Consider the following 15,312-nt stretch of genomic DNA (forward strand, 5'->3'; position numbering starts at 1 on the left):
GGGCTTGGTAAACCTCCTGGGAAGCCTTCCTTTTTCAATCCTCCGTATGAATGGAGACTTGGAGAGTTGGTGCAACGCCCTACTCATAGCGTCGTTGCCTAAGCCCCTAGAATGAAGCCTCTTACGCCTGCGAGTTGGCTGGTCGTCCTCCTCACCGGAGGACGTTGCACTGGTGGGAGAGCGCGACCTTGAGCTGTAGCCCCTTCCCCTATCCTCCTTTGAGGAAGGATTAGATGAGGACGGTGAAAACCTACGCTTAGCACGGCGTAACTTCCTCTTCAACCGATTAATCTCCTTCTGCATGGATTTAAAACCCTCCTCGTGAGTGGTGCTACCCCCACCATGAGTATGGCTGTCGCCTGGGTACTCTGTGTGGACGCTTCCCTCACGATCCCTTCGATATTCAAGACGCTCGAAATGGTCCTCCGGTTGTGATCTCTATGACTCTGCATGGTAAGAGCCTAAGCCTGCCATAATATCCCTACCTCTTCTAGACTAGATTTCCCACAGACGGCGCCAATTGTAAGCGCACAATTGCACCTGGCCCCAAGAACAGTTACGGGCTCAGGCCCAATACAATATGAATTTGTAGAGTGTGGGCTTGAAACCCAGGTCAGAAGTGTGTGAAGATTAAATGACAAGCCAAAGATTGCAAACACCTGGAAACAACAAGGAATATTGTAAATCAACCTCCTCGAACGTAAGCCGGGAGTTGTTCTTATATTATCTCTTCCTCTTTTTTCTTTTCCTTTTGGATTACAAAAAAGTCAGTCCCCCTTTTCTATTCTAGGTTGCTCCTTAAATACTCTTCTTTTTGATACTTTGTACACGTGTTGCCCCAACTCCCCCTTAGCCTAGATATTTCTTTTCTCAATGCCTTTGAATAGTAACCAGAAGTTTCCCTTCCAGCGTTCGTTCGGTGTCACTTCCCCGTTAATGAGGCCGGGGTGGTAGGTGCGGGGTCTTTAATGTGGAGGTGGCAGCCTTTATCTTTGGTATTTCTCGACATCGGTGTAGGACATTCAAGGGTTCCCTCTTAACCATTGGTCTTGACCGTGTCATTCCCTAACCTTTACCATGAAGTCCCGGGTTCTCCGGTGTCCGTCCGAAGGGAAATTCACCCTCGGCTAGATCCTCGGATCCTCGGCGTATGGGCCGACCCGTAGTACTAACAAGTTCTAAGCCCAAGAGCAGGTCGGCCTTCCTTAGCATGGCCCAAAGGCCCACATTCCCATCAGGGTCTTTTTACTCCCCACAGCGTAAATACACTTTTAGTCCCTACATTTTGACGTTTTTTCATTTTAGTCTCTACATTTTATTTTTACCACTTTTAGTCCCTAAACCAATTTACGCTTGTTATTTTCGTCATTTCCGTCAGTCAATCGATGGAAATTGCTAAGGTGGCAGCCGGAGACATTAAAATATTATTAAAAATGACACGTCAACATCTATTTTTTTTATAAATAATTTATCAATTTTAATTAAATAAAAAACAGAAATAAAATAAAAAATCACTAAAATTAAGATAAAAAAACTCTCTCTAGTGTTTTCTCTTCATCTCATTTTCTTAAATTAGTTTTTCTTCTCTCTCTCATTCGTCTCACTTTCTCATTCTCTTCTCCGATCTCACTTTCTCATTCTCTTCTCTCTCTCTCTCTCTCTCTCATTCGCGTTTCTCACTCGTGGTACCTGGTGGTGCAGTGGCTGTGGTGGGTTCAGATCGAGGTGGGGTGGGTTGAGGTTGGTCTAGGGTGGGTGGGTTGAGATCGGCTGGGGTGGGTGGAGGTTGGTCTGGGTTGGGTGGGTTGAGATCGGGGTTTGGTGGATGGGTTGAGATCGGTTGGGGTGGGTTGAGGTTGGTCTAGGTTGGGTGGGTTTGAGATTGGGGTGGGATGGGTTGAGATCGGGGTGGGGTGAGGTGGGTTGAGACGGACTAGGGTGGCTGGGGTTGAGCTCAGAAGAGAGGGCGAGATGGGTCAGATTGGGTTAGCTTGGGACTTGGGGCTTGGGGCTTGGGTCGGCGGCGAGGGCGATATGTGTCAGTGTTGGGGCAGGGGAGTTGGGCCGGTGAGGAGTGGGGGAAGAAAGAAAGAAAAATGAGAAGGAGAAAAGTATCGGTGGCTTGGGTCGGTGGTGAGAGGAGGAAGAGGTGGTCAGAGCTGAGCAGTCAAATGGGACATGTGGTGTTTTGGGTTTGCTAGAGATTAGGGTTGGGTTTGGGTTTGTGATCTTTGTGTTCTGGGTTTCCTCGGCATTTGATTTGTGTTTTTGAGTTTGATTTTTTGGGTTTGTTGGGTTTGTGTTCTTTGATTTTCTGGGTTTGTGTTATTGTGTTCATAGGCATTTGATTTTCTCGATTTGTTGGGTTTGTGTTCTTTGATTTTTTGAGTTTGTGTTATTGTGTTCATAAGCATTTGATTTTTTTTGTTTTTGATTTTATTTTTTTTATAGTTAAAATTGACAAATTATTTTTTTTTAAAAAATTGCTGACATGACATTTTTAATAATATTTTAATGTCTCCGGCTACCACTTCAACAATTTTCGTCGATTGATTGACGGAAATGACGAAAATAACAAGCGTAAATTGGTTTAAGGACTAAAAGTAGTAAAAATAAAATATAAGGACTAAAATGGAAAAACATCAAAATGTAGGGAGTAAAAATGTAGGGACTAAAAGTTCATTTTCGCTAATATTAAAATTAAATAAATAAAAAAAAAAGAGGTCAAAAAGGTAACCTAGGAAAAATTTGTAAGAAGACAAAAAACACCCGCAAAATATCCGGTATCGCCATCCAATCGGGACATAGAAGTAAATTTATGTGTGCCCTCTCACCGAAACAAATACAAAGACAAAGTTTACTATTCAAAAGGCCGATTCCCTCTTTAGAGAGAGAGAGAGAGCAGCAGCAGCAGAAGAAGACAGCAGCTAAGGCAAGCGCGAAGATGATAATTCCAGTTCGTTGCTTTACCTGCGGCAAGGTACCTTACTTTATTCTCATACTTACTTTCGTTGTTATTGTAGCAACTTTTTTAAGTTTATTATCATATATAGGACTGTGACTATGATGGGTTTTTGTTTTTGAGGAACAAAACTTCGGAGGTTTTGTTGTTTGGTGGTGTGTGTGATTGTGGAGGGCTTTTTTTTTTTTTTTTTGGTAACAAAGTAGGGTTTTTTTGTTCATGTTCCAACAACCCCAGTTGTTCAAACTTCTCCAAATCCATAAACTTGGTTCATCCAAGTTGACCTTCACTACCTCCTTATTGGCCCCCATTAAAATTTTCGATAGTCCACCAATTTTGGGTCTGTAAATACATGGAGGCAAGTGGCTGAACTGTGAACAGTCAAGGTGGAGTAGATATGTTCAATCACAAAAAACAACAGGGAAATTTGGAAAGGAGAGAGAGAGAGAGAGAGAGAGAGAGAGAGAGAGAACCATGAGTCTTGGAATGTGAAGAAGAAGAAGAAGAAAAATTGGGTCTTTTTATGTTGACAGAGAAAAAAAGGGAAAAAAAGAGAGTAAAATTTGTGTTAAGTTCTCGGTGTGGTTCGAATTAGATCGCCGGTTCATTAAAGTGTGGCTTTCCAAACTACTTTGTGTGTTGTTTCATTGTATTTTGAAAACTATAAACTGAAAACAAGTCTACAGCTGTTTTCAAGTAAAACTTGTTTTTGTTTTCTATTTGTTAATTGGGGTGGGGTGGGGGGGGGGACAGTTACCAAACATACTCTTACTTAAGCTTAAAATTTGGTTTTTTGGTATAGGTGATTGGAAACAAATGGGACATGTATCTTGACCTTCTCCAGTCAGATTACTCCGAAGGGTAAGAACTTTTTTGCTTATTTGTTAGGGATATATTGTTAAGAGTTTGCTTATATCAGTATATGATTAAAAACTGTAATAGTAACAAGAAATCGAAAAATGCAGATAAATAGATGATATATTAAACAAATATAACATCTTGTTGTATTATTGGAAGCTTGTTTTTTGCTCCTGTATTTTTCTGCTGAACGTATTAAATTTGTGTTTGGTAACACATGTCAAGCATGCAAAAAATACAATCAAAGAATATTCATAGTAAATAACATTGTGAGACTCGCATTAATTAGAAGCTAACTTTTAGAATGAGAAACAAAAGCAATTGAAACCATTAGAATTACAAACATTGGCTTGGCTGTTAATTCAATTGTTATGATATCAGGAAGTGAACTAATACCACAATAATAGCAATTCACACAAACACAAATCCCTGTTGCTTTAGAAATAGGTTTTTTAGGATGGTCACCAAAATTTGTACAGGGAATATTTAAAATTGGAATTAACATACATACTGATCAGTATTTATAGCTCATTTTTCTACCTGAAGAACTATGTTTCTAATAAAAATCATGATGGCAAACCTGGTATCTGTTATGAAAAATTGCATAACTCTACTGTTTGGGGTTGTAGTACCTTCACTCTCTTTACTGTTAGTTCCAGCACAAAGAGAACCTCAGTTACATTTATAGAGGAAAGGTATAAAAAGTTTGAACCTTAGTTACATCTATAGAGGAAAGGTATAGAAAGTTCAGCATCAAATAAAAGCATTAGTTCAATATATTCACAACTCAAATACCAAGTTGCAATAGAAATTTGGCAATATTAGTAAAGGAAAAAGAGGTAGCACAATTATATTGAAACCACCTGAACAGATATGCACCCATAGCCTGGGTTCATGAGAATCTATTAAAAGGAAAATGTTTTTGGAATGTTAAGATTCCTCAAGCTCAGGCATATAGCTAGATAGCTAGACTGCTCAAGTTTGTACTTTGTACATGGGCAAAAACTAGGAGTTATAAGGCTGAAGTCTCATGGTGGAATCTTGTTTGATTCCCTAATGCAATCCCAAAACATAACTTTATTGGCTGGCTATCTATGAGGGATAGATTCTCAACCAAAATTAGGCCAGTGCAATGGGGTTTTAATGGAGGCAGTAGCTGTATTTTCTGTAGGAGGTACATAGAGAGTAGAGACCATTTATTCTTTGCTTGTTCTTTCACTAGCAGATTATGGCCCTTTGCTTAGTGATTGGAATTCCTAAGAATTGGGATGATCTAGATTGCTGGAAACAGTTCATCTGAAAGGAGCTAATCTACAAGCCACATATGCGAATTGGTTTGGTGGGCAACAGTTTACCACCTGTGGATTCAAAGCAATATTAGAATCTATGGGGGTGAGGGTTCAGACTGAGGAACAAATCTGTAATGAACTGTTTGGATTGAGGGGGAGGGAGGGGAGTAGAGTAGAGTTGGCTGGAAATTAGTGCAATTTCCGGCCAACTCTACTTTACTCCCCTTCAATCCAAACAGGTCATAAGATTATCAAAAGGGATGTAAGGGGTAGGATGGAGGGCGGCAGCAAGGTGAACAACTCAATCCTAAGCAAGATCCTCTGTGCAAATTAGGGTATTATTAGATAGCTTTGAGTATTGTTACTGAAGTTAGAACAGTCTTTAGTTCTGGTAGTTTGTGTAAGTGCAATCTGTACACCTGTGTCTTGTAGCTGATTGTCCATTTGTGTTCTTTTGTGTGGGTTCTGCTGCTTCCATGATGCCAGCATAGCCCTGAGTTCTAAACTGTGTTCTTAGTGCAATGAAAAGCTGAATTATCAAAACAATAAGAGTGGCGACTATTATTATTGTCAAGTTTTTATAAGAAAATAAGGGTGGTGATTATATGTTGTGAATATAAAGTATCTATTTTGATCACTGTGAGACTAATTTGGTGATGTGAATCTCTAAGTGTAGGGTAGTGTAGTTGTCGGTAATTATGATTAGGGCTGTCCACGGGTCGGTCCGGGTCGGGTTTGTGCCCAACCCGGAACCGACCCGCCAGAATCGGGTGGAGAAAAATCGCACCCGCCGCCGACCCGCCGGAGTAATCGGGTCGGGCAGTTCAGATCATCAATGGGTGGCGGACGGGTCGGTCGGAATCATAAATCTGAGAAGATGACGAGAAATCGTTGAAAAAACACAGATCCGGCTAAGAAACCTAGATTCTGGCGAAGTTTTCCAGATACCGGCGATATTTTTCTTAGATCCGGTGAGATTTCGCAAGATTCGGCGAAAATCTCACTGGATTTGATGAGATTTCGCCAGATCCAGTCAAAATCTCACCGGATCTAAGGAAATATTTTACCGAAATCTGGGGTTTTCGCCGAATTCTGGAAAAAAGTCGCCGGTTTCTGGAAAAAAGTCGCCGGATTCTGGAAAAGATTGCCGGATTCTGGAAATCTCGCCGGGATCTGGAAATCTCTCGGTCGATTCGGTTTTTTCGGGTTTTAGGGGAGGAAAACCGAAACCGACCCGCCGGAAATCGGTTTCTGGTGGTGAAGACCCGCTGCCGACCCGCCGGAGCAATCGAGTCGGCCGGATTCGGGTCGGATCTGGTCGGTTCTTCGGGTGGGTCGGGTTGCCGGATCCTTCTGGACAGCCCTAATTATGATGCAAAATTGTCTTTGACATCGTAAGATATTATTGAGATTTTGTAGTTTAATGCTTGAGACAATTAGGTGAATTTGTTAAGGAAGAGGCACTTTAAAATTTATCAGAATTTGAAAGCATATGTGAAAAGGGGAGATTTTGTATGCACTTGCAGTTGGTTTGGGTCCATATACATCATTGATCAATATGGGCATAATTTTCAAGTCATTTGTACCTGTGCTTAGGAACACGTGTGTATTCTCTTTTGAGTATAATACAATAACAAATATAATTTGACCGGCTAATTCTCTTTTGAGTATAATACAATAACAAATATAATTTGACCGGCTAAGAAATATGCTTTGTTTTGAATTCTTGGAGTATGATCTGACAGGTAGTGGACAGTGTTACCTGGTATTAGTTTTGATTATAAGCATGAATTTGCAGCGGATATTAGTTGATGGCACTCATGTTTAATTATGTGGTATGCAGAGATGCACTTGATGGATTGGGGTTGGTCCGTTACTGCTGCAGAAGAATGCTTATGACTCATGTAGATCTCATTGAGAAGCTTCTGAATTACAACAGTAATCTTTCTCTCCTCTCTTTCTCTCCCTATTAACATTTCAGTTTAGGGGAATGCTTATGGCTCTATTGGCACTCACATTTGCACTTCATTGCAGCTCTGGAGAGGAACGAGACCACTTGATGAATGGGGTTGCAACTTGCAAGTGAGCCAAAGTTCGTTTTACTGAATGTCTAGTGGGGCATGTTTGTCTTTGTTTGTGAATGTCTCTGTCTTAAGACTCTTTTTAACTTTTTTATTTAGTTTGGAGCAAGACAGAAGTGAAGATATGCATGGATGTGTTCGTGACAATTCTGTTGTTGCTTGTGAATTTTTTGTGTATGAAGTATGAACCTTATCCACTAAATTAAAATATGTTTGTTGCTTGAGCATAATGTTTCTTGTGAAATAATTTGTCATTGGTGACCCAGTTCTTTTTATCAAAATCATTGTGGGCTTGCCTTGTTTGAATTGTCTACTTATATCTCATTTTTTAATTTTAATTTTATTTTTATTCCCATTAGAGGCATATTGAATTTATTGGTGATACAACTAGAGAGGGGACCTTTCCTTTCTTTTATTTATGTTTCCTACTTCAAAAAAACGAAATCTATGTTGTCACTGATATACAGGAGATTCGATCTGGGTTCTTTTGTATAAGATACCTAACCAAATGAGTCAGTTGTCACTCTCAGTTCGGCTTGCTCGTAAAGAGTCCTCTTCATTTTGGGCTAAATGTCTATTCGTACAGTGACGCTTCATGGTCTATAAGCAAATGATTTAAATTTAAGTTTCACAATTTGTTTGTTTTAGAGAAGAAAAATTAAAAAGATAAAAGAGAGATTTCTAGCCTATAAGCAAAAGAATTTTAATTTAAAAGTAATTAGTAATGACCTGTCTCAAGTGGTTACTACAGATGGCACTGGGGATTAAACTAAAGGATTCAATGAAGTATCAATGCAAACAGGATTTTTAGGCCTAGGCTTGAGGCCCCCTAAATTCTAAAAAATTGAGGGGTAAATGATTTGTTTTTTTAAAGAAAAAATAAATAAATAAGTGGGCATTTTATGTGAAACCCTTAATTTAGGAAGTCGAATGACTAGTTGAAATTGCACATTTTAAGAGGCACTTAACATGACTTAACCCATTCACATGGGGCTTGACTTGATCGAGTCCACCTTGGTCTCTAACAAATGTCCATAGAAATGGAAAAGCTTATTTTTTAACCATTGGAAATGCTAAGAGGTGAAGCTCTTGTGAAAACATCTACAAGTTGGTCATCACCGGAGATTAACTTGACTTCTATATATTTGTGAAATTAACTTTAATGGTTTGCTTAACCCCAATGTGGGGTCTAGTGGGCAAGCACCTCGTCTACCTCGTCATAGTGCTTGGATTTGAGTAGTGCAAAACTCATTAGAACCAGGGCCGCAAGCCAATGAGGGAATCCCATGGTATATCTTGCCCAATAAAATGTGATTTTACTTCCATGATTCTACATTTTTTCCCTCAAAAAAAAAAAAAAAAACAAAACAAAACAAAACATAGAATATGAACCCGAGATACTTAACTATAGGCGATGCAAACCAATCAATAAATTAGGTTAAAAAACACAGCATAACCAAAAGTAGAATGAAAATTAGAAGGGTTACTAGCGATTACCATCCCAATCTACATTGGTGTAGTTAGAAAGAGTCAAAGGACCAGACTTGAAGACAATCCCTTGATCAACAATTCCTTAACAAAAACCACATGAAGGTGTGTTGGATTTTGCATGAATTGCCAAACATGATTAACAGCAAAGTCCAAGTTTGGGTGTGTGTAGGTCAAGTATTGTAAAGCACCCACAATATTTTTATAGGGAGAATGATCTGACAAAGATGTTCCATTAGTTTTTCTAAGACGAGAGTGATAGTAAATGGAGTTGGCAAAGGTTTGCAATCAAGCATAAGTTGATAGTGCAACAAATCCATAGCATACTTGAGTTCTAATTGTTCCTGTTAAGGCAAGGAATTAGGCCATTATGAAGATGTGACCCTAAAAAATTAAGGCTTCCTTTGTCTTTTATGCTAAATCCTGAAGGTGTCTTGAAAAGCTTAAGGCAGCCTTATCTTTTATGCGATTAAATCCAAAATCATACATGTGACAACGGCGACCAACACAAAATGTTGTCTGCATAACTGTTTCTTGAAACTTTACGCATATATTTCTACTACCTAACCAATAATTTAGATCTATTTAGTATTTTCATTTAGCACTATCAAATTAAATTATTTATACAGCACTTAAAAGTATTCGCATTAAGAGTCTGTTTGGAATCTGCTTATTTTGCTGAAACTGAAAACTTTTTGCTGAATGTACTGTAAATAAAGGTAAAAGTTAGTTGAAATAGTACATTGAGACCCATGAATAGTACCAAAAAGTACAGTAGGACCTGTGAATAGTAGTAAAAATAAGTTAAATAGTAAAATAAGTTGGCAAAATTAAGCCATGCCAAACGCACACTAACTCGTGCCAAAATTCATATTTATTTTAACATAAAAACTTATTTTTTCTATTTTACATACTCGCATTTCAAAACACCGCACATCAAACGTTTTATTTTACACTAAATTTTATTAAAATATCAAAATTTTTAATTATTTTTCTTTCTATAAACACAATAACCATCATTAATTCTTTTCATTTATTTTCGGGATACGTAAAAGAAGAATAAAATATTAAATGCAAAATAAATAATATTAATATAAATTTACACAGTTACTATAGTAATTATGTATCTTTACACAACTTAACATAATCTAATATGGATAAATTTTGGACTTAATTAGTTAAAATGTGATCATTTTTCTATTATATAAATACCCATACCTGATAGGAGTGCTATTACTATCGTAAAGGTTGTGTGTCACTAACATCCATCTTTCACCTTTACAGTCATATCATAGTTATCTATCTGTTTCAAAAATTAATATTGATAGTCTTGGGTAAGACATTTAAAATTTGCACTACTTATCTAACATTGTTTTGGACCTATAGTTGTTGTTGTAATGATTGTGGTGGTGCTTTTCCCATCTTTAAGAAGAATGGGGCCTCACAAGAGAGCCAGTCAGGTCCTCAAACGCAATCTATTACAAATGTTCCTTTTGACTAAGCAATCATCACAGTTTACTCTTTATGTGTTTAATTTGAAGATTTTGAACTGCTGGTACTTGATTACAAGGCATCTACAAAATTCCAAAAAAAAATTTCTCGAGCTGATCACCTAAATATATTTTTGACTCCATCATGATTTAGAAAGTTGAATAGGACATAATGGTAGATCATATTTTATTCTGATTATATTAAAGGGGGAAAAAAAAAGCATAGATTTCATCAAAGGATATTGGTTTGTTAATCAAAGAGCTTTAGTGACTAATAAACCTTTCCCAATCTTTCATATTGTTCTGATATGTATTGTAGCCTTTGTAGGACAAATCTCATTCATCTTTGCTAAAGATATATTCTTTTCTTTTTTTTTTAAGTTGAAAAAGTTTAATCCCACTTGCTAAAATGAAATGGAGATGCTGCATTATCTAGTTAAGGACCATAAGTGCTCCATTAGCTAGTAGAGAGAATATACCATTGATTGATTATTGCACTTTAACTTGCTCTTGACGAGTCCTTGAATCTTTTGTTCTTTCTCTGCCTTTGAAAAATAATAATAATAATAATCATTCTTCACAAGAGCTAATGAATTTCTTCTTCTTCTTTTCCCCACTCAGTGAACTAGTTCCAAATAAAATTTTGAAGTTAAAGTGAGACCAGCCTACATCCTCAATCTTAAATTGTGTGACCTTAATCATCCATTGCATTGTTTACCTTTCTTTTTCATCTATGGGTAGGATCTATCTTAGTCCTAACCACTAATATAATATTTTTAGAAAAGATTTTATGATACCATTCAAAGGAGTGGTCCAATGGTTAGGCGCTTGGTGTACAGTCGGTCTTGAGTTCAAACTCTTGAAGACAACAACGGAATGACCCTTGATCAAAGGGTGGCATTACAATTTGGACAAAGTTTGGCTCAAAACATATTTGGAGCCAAACTTTGTGTGACCTTAATCATCCATTGCATTGTATACCTTTTCTTTTTCATCTATGGGTAGGATCCATCTTAGTCCTAACCACTAATATAATATTTTTAGAAAATATTTTGTGATACCATTCCAAGGAGTGGTCCAATGGTTAGGCGCTTGGTCTATGGTCAATCTTGAGTTCGAACTCTTGAAGACAACAATGGTATGACCCTCAATCAAAGGGTGATGACATTACAATTTGGACAAAATTTGGCTTTAAACATGTTTGTTTCCAACTCATTAGGTAGTAAATTATAAGATTATTCATGTGATTTAAACTATATATGCATGGTCTCTTCAATTTCCATATAGTAGATTGAAGTAAGATAGCTCTATATATGTTTAAAGCCAAACTTTTTCCTTATGATCCCACCAACAACCAGATTTGTTTGTTGGTCCAAGGATTTATATCATGAAGAATTGTGTGGAAGCAATACCAAAACTTAAGCTAGAAATCTAACTCATTCAGGGCAAAGAACAAAAAGCGTTGGTTAGTTTTTTTTTTTTTTTCCTCGGTGATTATTATGATATATTTTATTATACTAGTGATGATTACATGTTTGGCACTTGGTTATTTGGGTTTTTGTGGATTGATTTTTTTTTCCTTCTAAAAGTAGATTAAAATATACTTGTATGCAAGGTTATAAAAAGTTGTACATAAGTAAATAAGTTAAAATGCTAAAAAAAATGATGGCACTAAGACGATTATGTTGAAAAGTTTATCATTGACTAACCAAATCAAGATTATTACTTGAGAAATTGTTTTAATCAATTCCAAGTTCTCGAATCAAGAGAACACATAGATTTGGGGGTTAACAATATAAAGCTAAATTCTAAAGAAAATATTTAAGGCATTGAACAAGATCAAGTCTCGCAACAAATTGATGAATGGACGGTTAAAGATACTATTTTTCAAACAATCCAAAAGGAAATCAAAGAGGAAACAATTAGGTGTGGTGTTGAGATCGAGGAGAAGCGGCCGTCTCGAAGGGCCGACATAGCTTCTGCCACCTCCAATAGCTCACTTGTAGACATGCATGCACCAAAACATGGCAACACAATTTGTTGCTGCCTGAAAACACCTAGTGCAGAACATAGCATGTACGGCCGGCAAGGATATAAGTTGCCACCACATGTTACCACTTCTCTCAAAGGATCAAGTATCAAACACCTTTGTTTACTGTCCAATTTTCCTAAAAAACATGAGTCTTATTCATTGTTTTATAACAATATTACAAAACTAAAGCTAAACCTGCTCAGCCTAATGAATTGTACAGTACATGAATGTTGACTAAATTATGTATTTTTCATTTTTTTTTTCCTCTATTTCCTCTTGGATGTTTGACACTTTTTAAGTTTTAACATAATTAATCTATTAGTAGACAATAAGAACAGTTTGTATTCTGTATCATGGGGGAAGAATGTGGAGAAAGCAACTTTAAACTCATGTCCTTTACATCAAGAACAATAGCCCCACTAACAAGAGCACCTCAGACACCATTGTTTGCTAGGAAAGGTTTAATTAGAAATTAGAATGTTTAGCAGCCAAGGTACAGACATACAAGACCAAAATCTGTTGCCCCCATAAGCAGAACATAATAGACTTTGAATTCCATCGACTTCTATATTTAAAGCTGTCAGACTAATACAACAAGTGAGACCCTTATACCTCCCAATTATTTGTTTAAAATTAATCAAAGGTGGCCACACACCCATATTGCCATAAGAGGTTAAGCCGTTAAAGTACTTTTCCATATAATATCGAAGTGTGTAGTCCCCTACATGAGTCATGTTTGACCCATTATTAGTCCATTTTTTCATTAAATAAGTATCACTAGGATCCCCAACACATCACATGGCTTACATAGACTGACATTAAATCAGATATGTTAACCACAATTTAAATCTTAGGAAGAAAATTTTCAAACTTTGGGATTCTAATAAGTTTGGTAATTAAACCAGATTTTCAGGAGTAAAAAAATCTTCAGAAGCTTGTCATCTGTCTCTGAATTCTATCAGATCCTTCCTCATAACCCCAACAATGGTTTATTAAATAAATTTATCGTACATCTAATTTCTTGAACTTCACAAGCTTTGTGTTTCATGATCTGGGGCTCAAACCGACACTGTGACTGTGGAAGGTGAGTTTTTCAGTCAGAGTTTGCCACTTTGCCTTCAAAAATGCACCTAGAAGAATCAAAATTGGGCTGCTGGCTTTGATGATTTATTTGTGTTAGTGCTTAATAGTACTTATTTTTAATTACAAAGATGTTCCAATGATATTAGTCTATACATCACTTTCCGCAAACAAACACAAAGAAGAAGACTATGGGCCTGGCATTCAAAACAAAGTTCAGATCGTTATTGTTGCTTATACAATTGAAAAAGCTTTGCCATAGAAAAATCTTTAAATATTTGCTAAAGATGTCACTTTGAGTTTACTTAAATCACATATTGGACTTTGAACCTTTCCAAAAAAGTTGTGCATAATAGAGTTTAATATTCCGCACGTGGATAGTGGGTACTTTATTTGCCTAGCCACTAAGTACAGTAAGTAAAATATTTCAAATATAGAAAATGAATGATGAATGGGGTGAATACACAAACAAAAAAAAAAAAACAAAAAAAAAACATTGGCACATTCTCAAGGTTGAATCCTAAATCATTGGAGTTAAAGAGTTACATCAAGATACTTTACCCTGATATTTATCTCCTGTTAAAGAAGCAAAACAGTTTTTTCTTCTTTTTCTTAATTCTTGTAACCAAATGGAGTTTTTTTCTTTTAGTAAAAAAAAAAAACTACTAAAAATTTGTGATAAGTTCGATTTGATCCCTTAATTATGGTGTTGATTCAATTTTAGTCCTTTAAATATGAGATTATTTATTTTGGTTCCTTAAATATGACCTGTTCTCTTTGACCTTAAAAAATGGGGAGCCTTAGTGTCCTGCTAGTCATGTAAATAGCAAAGTAGATAGAGGGGACCAAATTATTCCCGTTTTGAAATTTTGGAAGCTAAAATTAAAATTGAATGTTTTAAATATGATTTCTCAAAGAAAAAAAAAAACGTTTTAAATATGAGAGAGCAAATCAAACAAACCAATGTTTGAAGAAGCAAAGAGGCAATTTAACCTCTTCCTTTTTTTTCTTCCTTGTACAAGTGTGGTGATAGGACATTCACCCAATTTTCTCTCATGGACAAAATATTGACAATGCCACCAAGGCTGCAAGGCTCTTAGAAATTTTCAATGGAGCATTTAAGACCATTGACCTGACCCTCGAGCCAATTCGGTTGCAGTCCAAATAATACTACTGCCCTTTACACACGAGATAGAAGTATTGTACTTTTGTGGGTTTTGAATCTTTTGATGGGTCATGTGTGTGTGAAAAGTTAAATTACCAAGAGAGAAAAAAAAGGGCCAACAATTTCGAGAGAATCCAAGTGCCAAAACTATGTGTTAAATGCGGATAAGGTGGAGCTGTGTGTCCTTGTCCACCCCAAAAAGAATCTCATTCACACGTACGCTTTGGTTTTGGTTTTAGCATTTTGTTTGGTTAGGCAATGCAAAAAAAATTATTTTAGTAACATTGTTAATGTTTAAGATTTTTTTTAAAGGAAAAAGTTGATGGGATACTCTAAGAGCATTGGTTTAAGAGTTATTTTAAAATTTTTTTTTTTTGTAAAAAAAGAAAAAATAATTTTTTTTTTTACAGTTTTTTTTTTCATTCAAGTGTGAAACTAGTATCAAGACTTTTCCAATATGGGCAATTAGCAAATGCTCCAAAGGCATCCTTTAACCGACCATTTTTTTTTAAAAGCCATCTTTTTTTTTTCATAGTCCAAACCCTGACCCCGTGGACACCGACGAGCAAGTACATCCAATTTATCACCTTCTTACATTTCTCCACGTGGCACTCACACCTGCATTGAAAGTGCCGGTGCCTAAAGATTGTCATTGTGAAGATATAGTACTCCAATGCATAGTTTGATACTTAATTACAATTATATTATTGAACAAAATGTTACTATATCATATATATTTGATTAGATACACATCTTACTAAACTCACTATTTGTTTAATGTGAGTGAACATGTTAATGTTATTATATCATGCCGTTTAATGTCAATTTGATATATATATATATATAAATTGACATGTGTAGTAGTAT

The 15,312-nt window shown here is 36.4% G+C and overlaps 1 protein-coding gene across 1 annotated transcript; it reads left to right on the top strand.

Annotated features, from left to right (window-relative positions):
• Positions 1-2,826: 2,826 nt before the first annotated feature.
• On the top strand, positions 2,827-7,420 carry LOC142628046 (DNA-directed RNA polymerases I, II, and III subunit RPABC5-like). The gene is made up of 4 exons (XM_075801989.1): positions 2,827-2,980; positions 3,765-3,823; positions 6,953-7,047; positions 7,144-7,420. The coding sequence occupies exons 1-4, from the start codon at positions 2,945-2,947 to the stop codon at positions 7,167-7,169; spliced, it is 216 nt and encodes a 71-aa protein (XP_075658104.1). The 5' UTR covers positions 2,827-2,944; the 3' UTR covers positions 7,170-7,420.
• Positions 7,421-15,312: the final 7,892 nt, after the last annotated feature.

Source organism: Castanea sativa, chromosome 3, assembly GCF_040712315.1.
Source record: "Castanea sativa cultivar Marrone di Chiusa Pesio chromosome 3, ASM4071231v1".
In the NCBI taxonomy this organism is placed as follows: Eukaryota; Viridiplantae; Streptophyta; class Magnoliopsida; order Fagales; family Fagaceae; genus Castanea; species Castanea sativa.

What these genes read in the sequence shown, in the direction of transcription:
- LOC142628046 (XM_075801989.1), top strand. Translation starts at nt 2,945, where the DNA reads ATGATAATTCCAGTTCGTTGCTTTACCTGCGGCAAG. An exon ending in CAGTCAGATTACTCCGAAGG is followed by an intron (nt 3,824 to 6,952) that starts GTAAGAACTTTT and finishes TGTGGTATGCAG; the next exon opens with AGATGCACTTGATGGATTGG. An exon ending in GAAGCTTCTGAATTACAACA is followed by an intron (nt 7,048 to 7,143) that starts GTAATCTTTCTC and finishes ACTTCATTGCAG; the next exon opens with CTCTGGAGAGGAACGAGACC.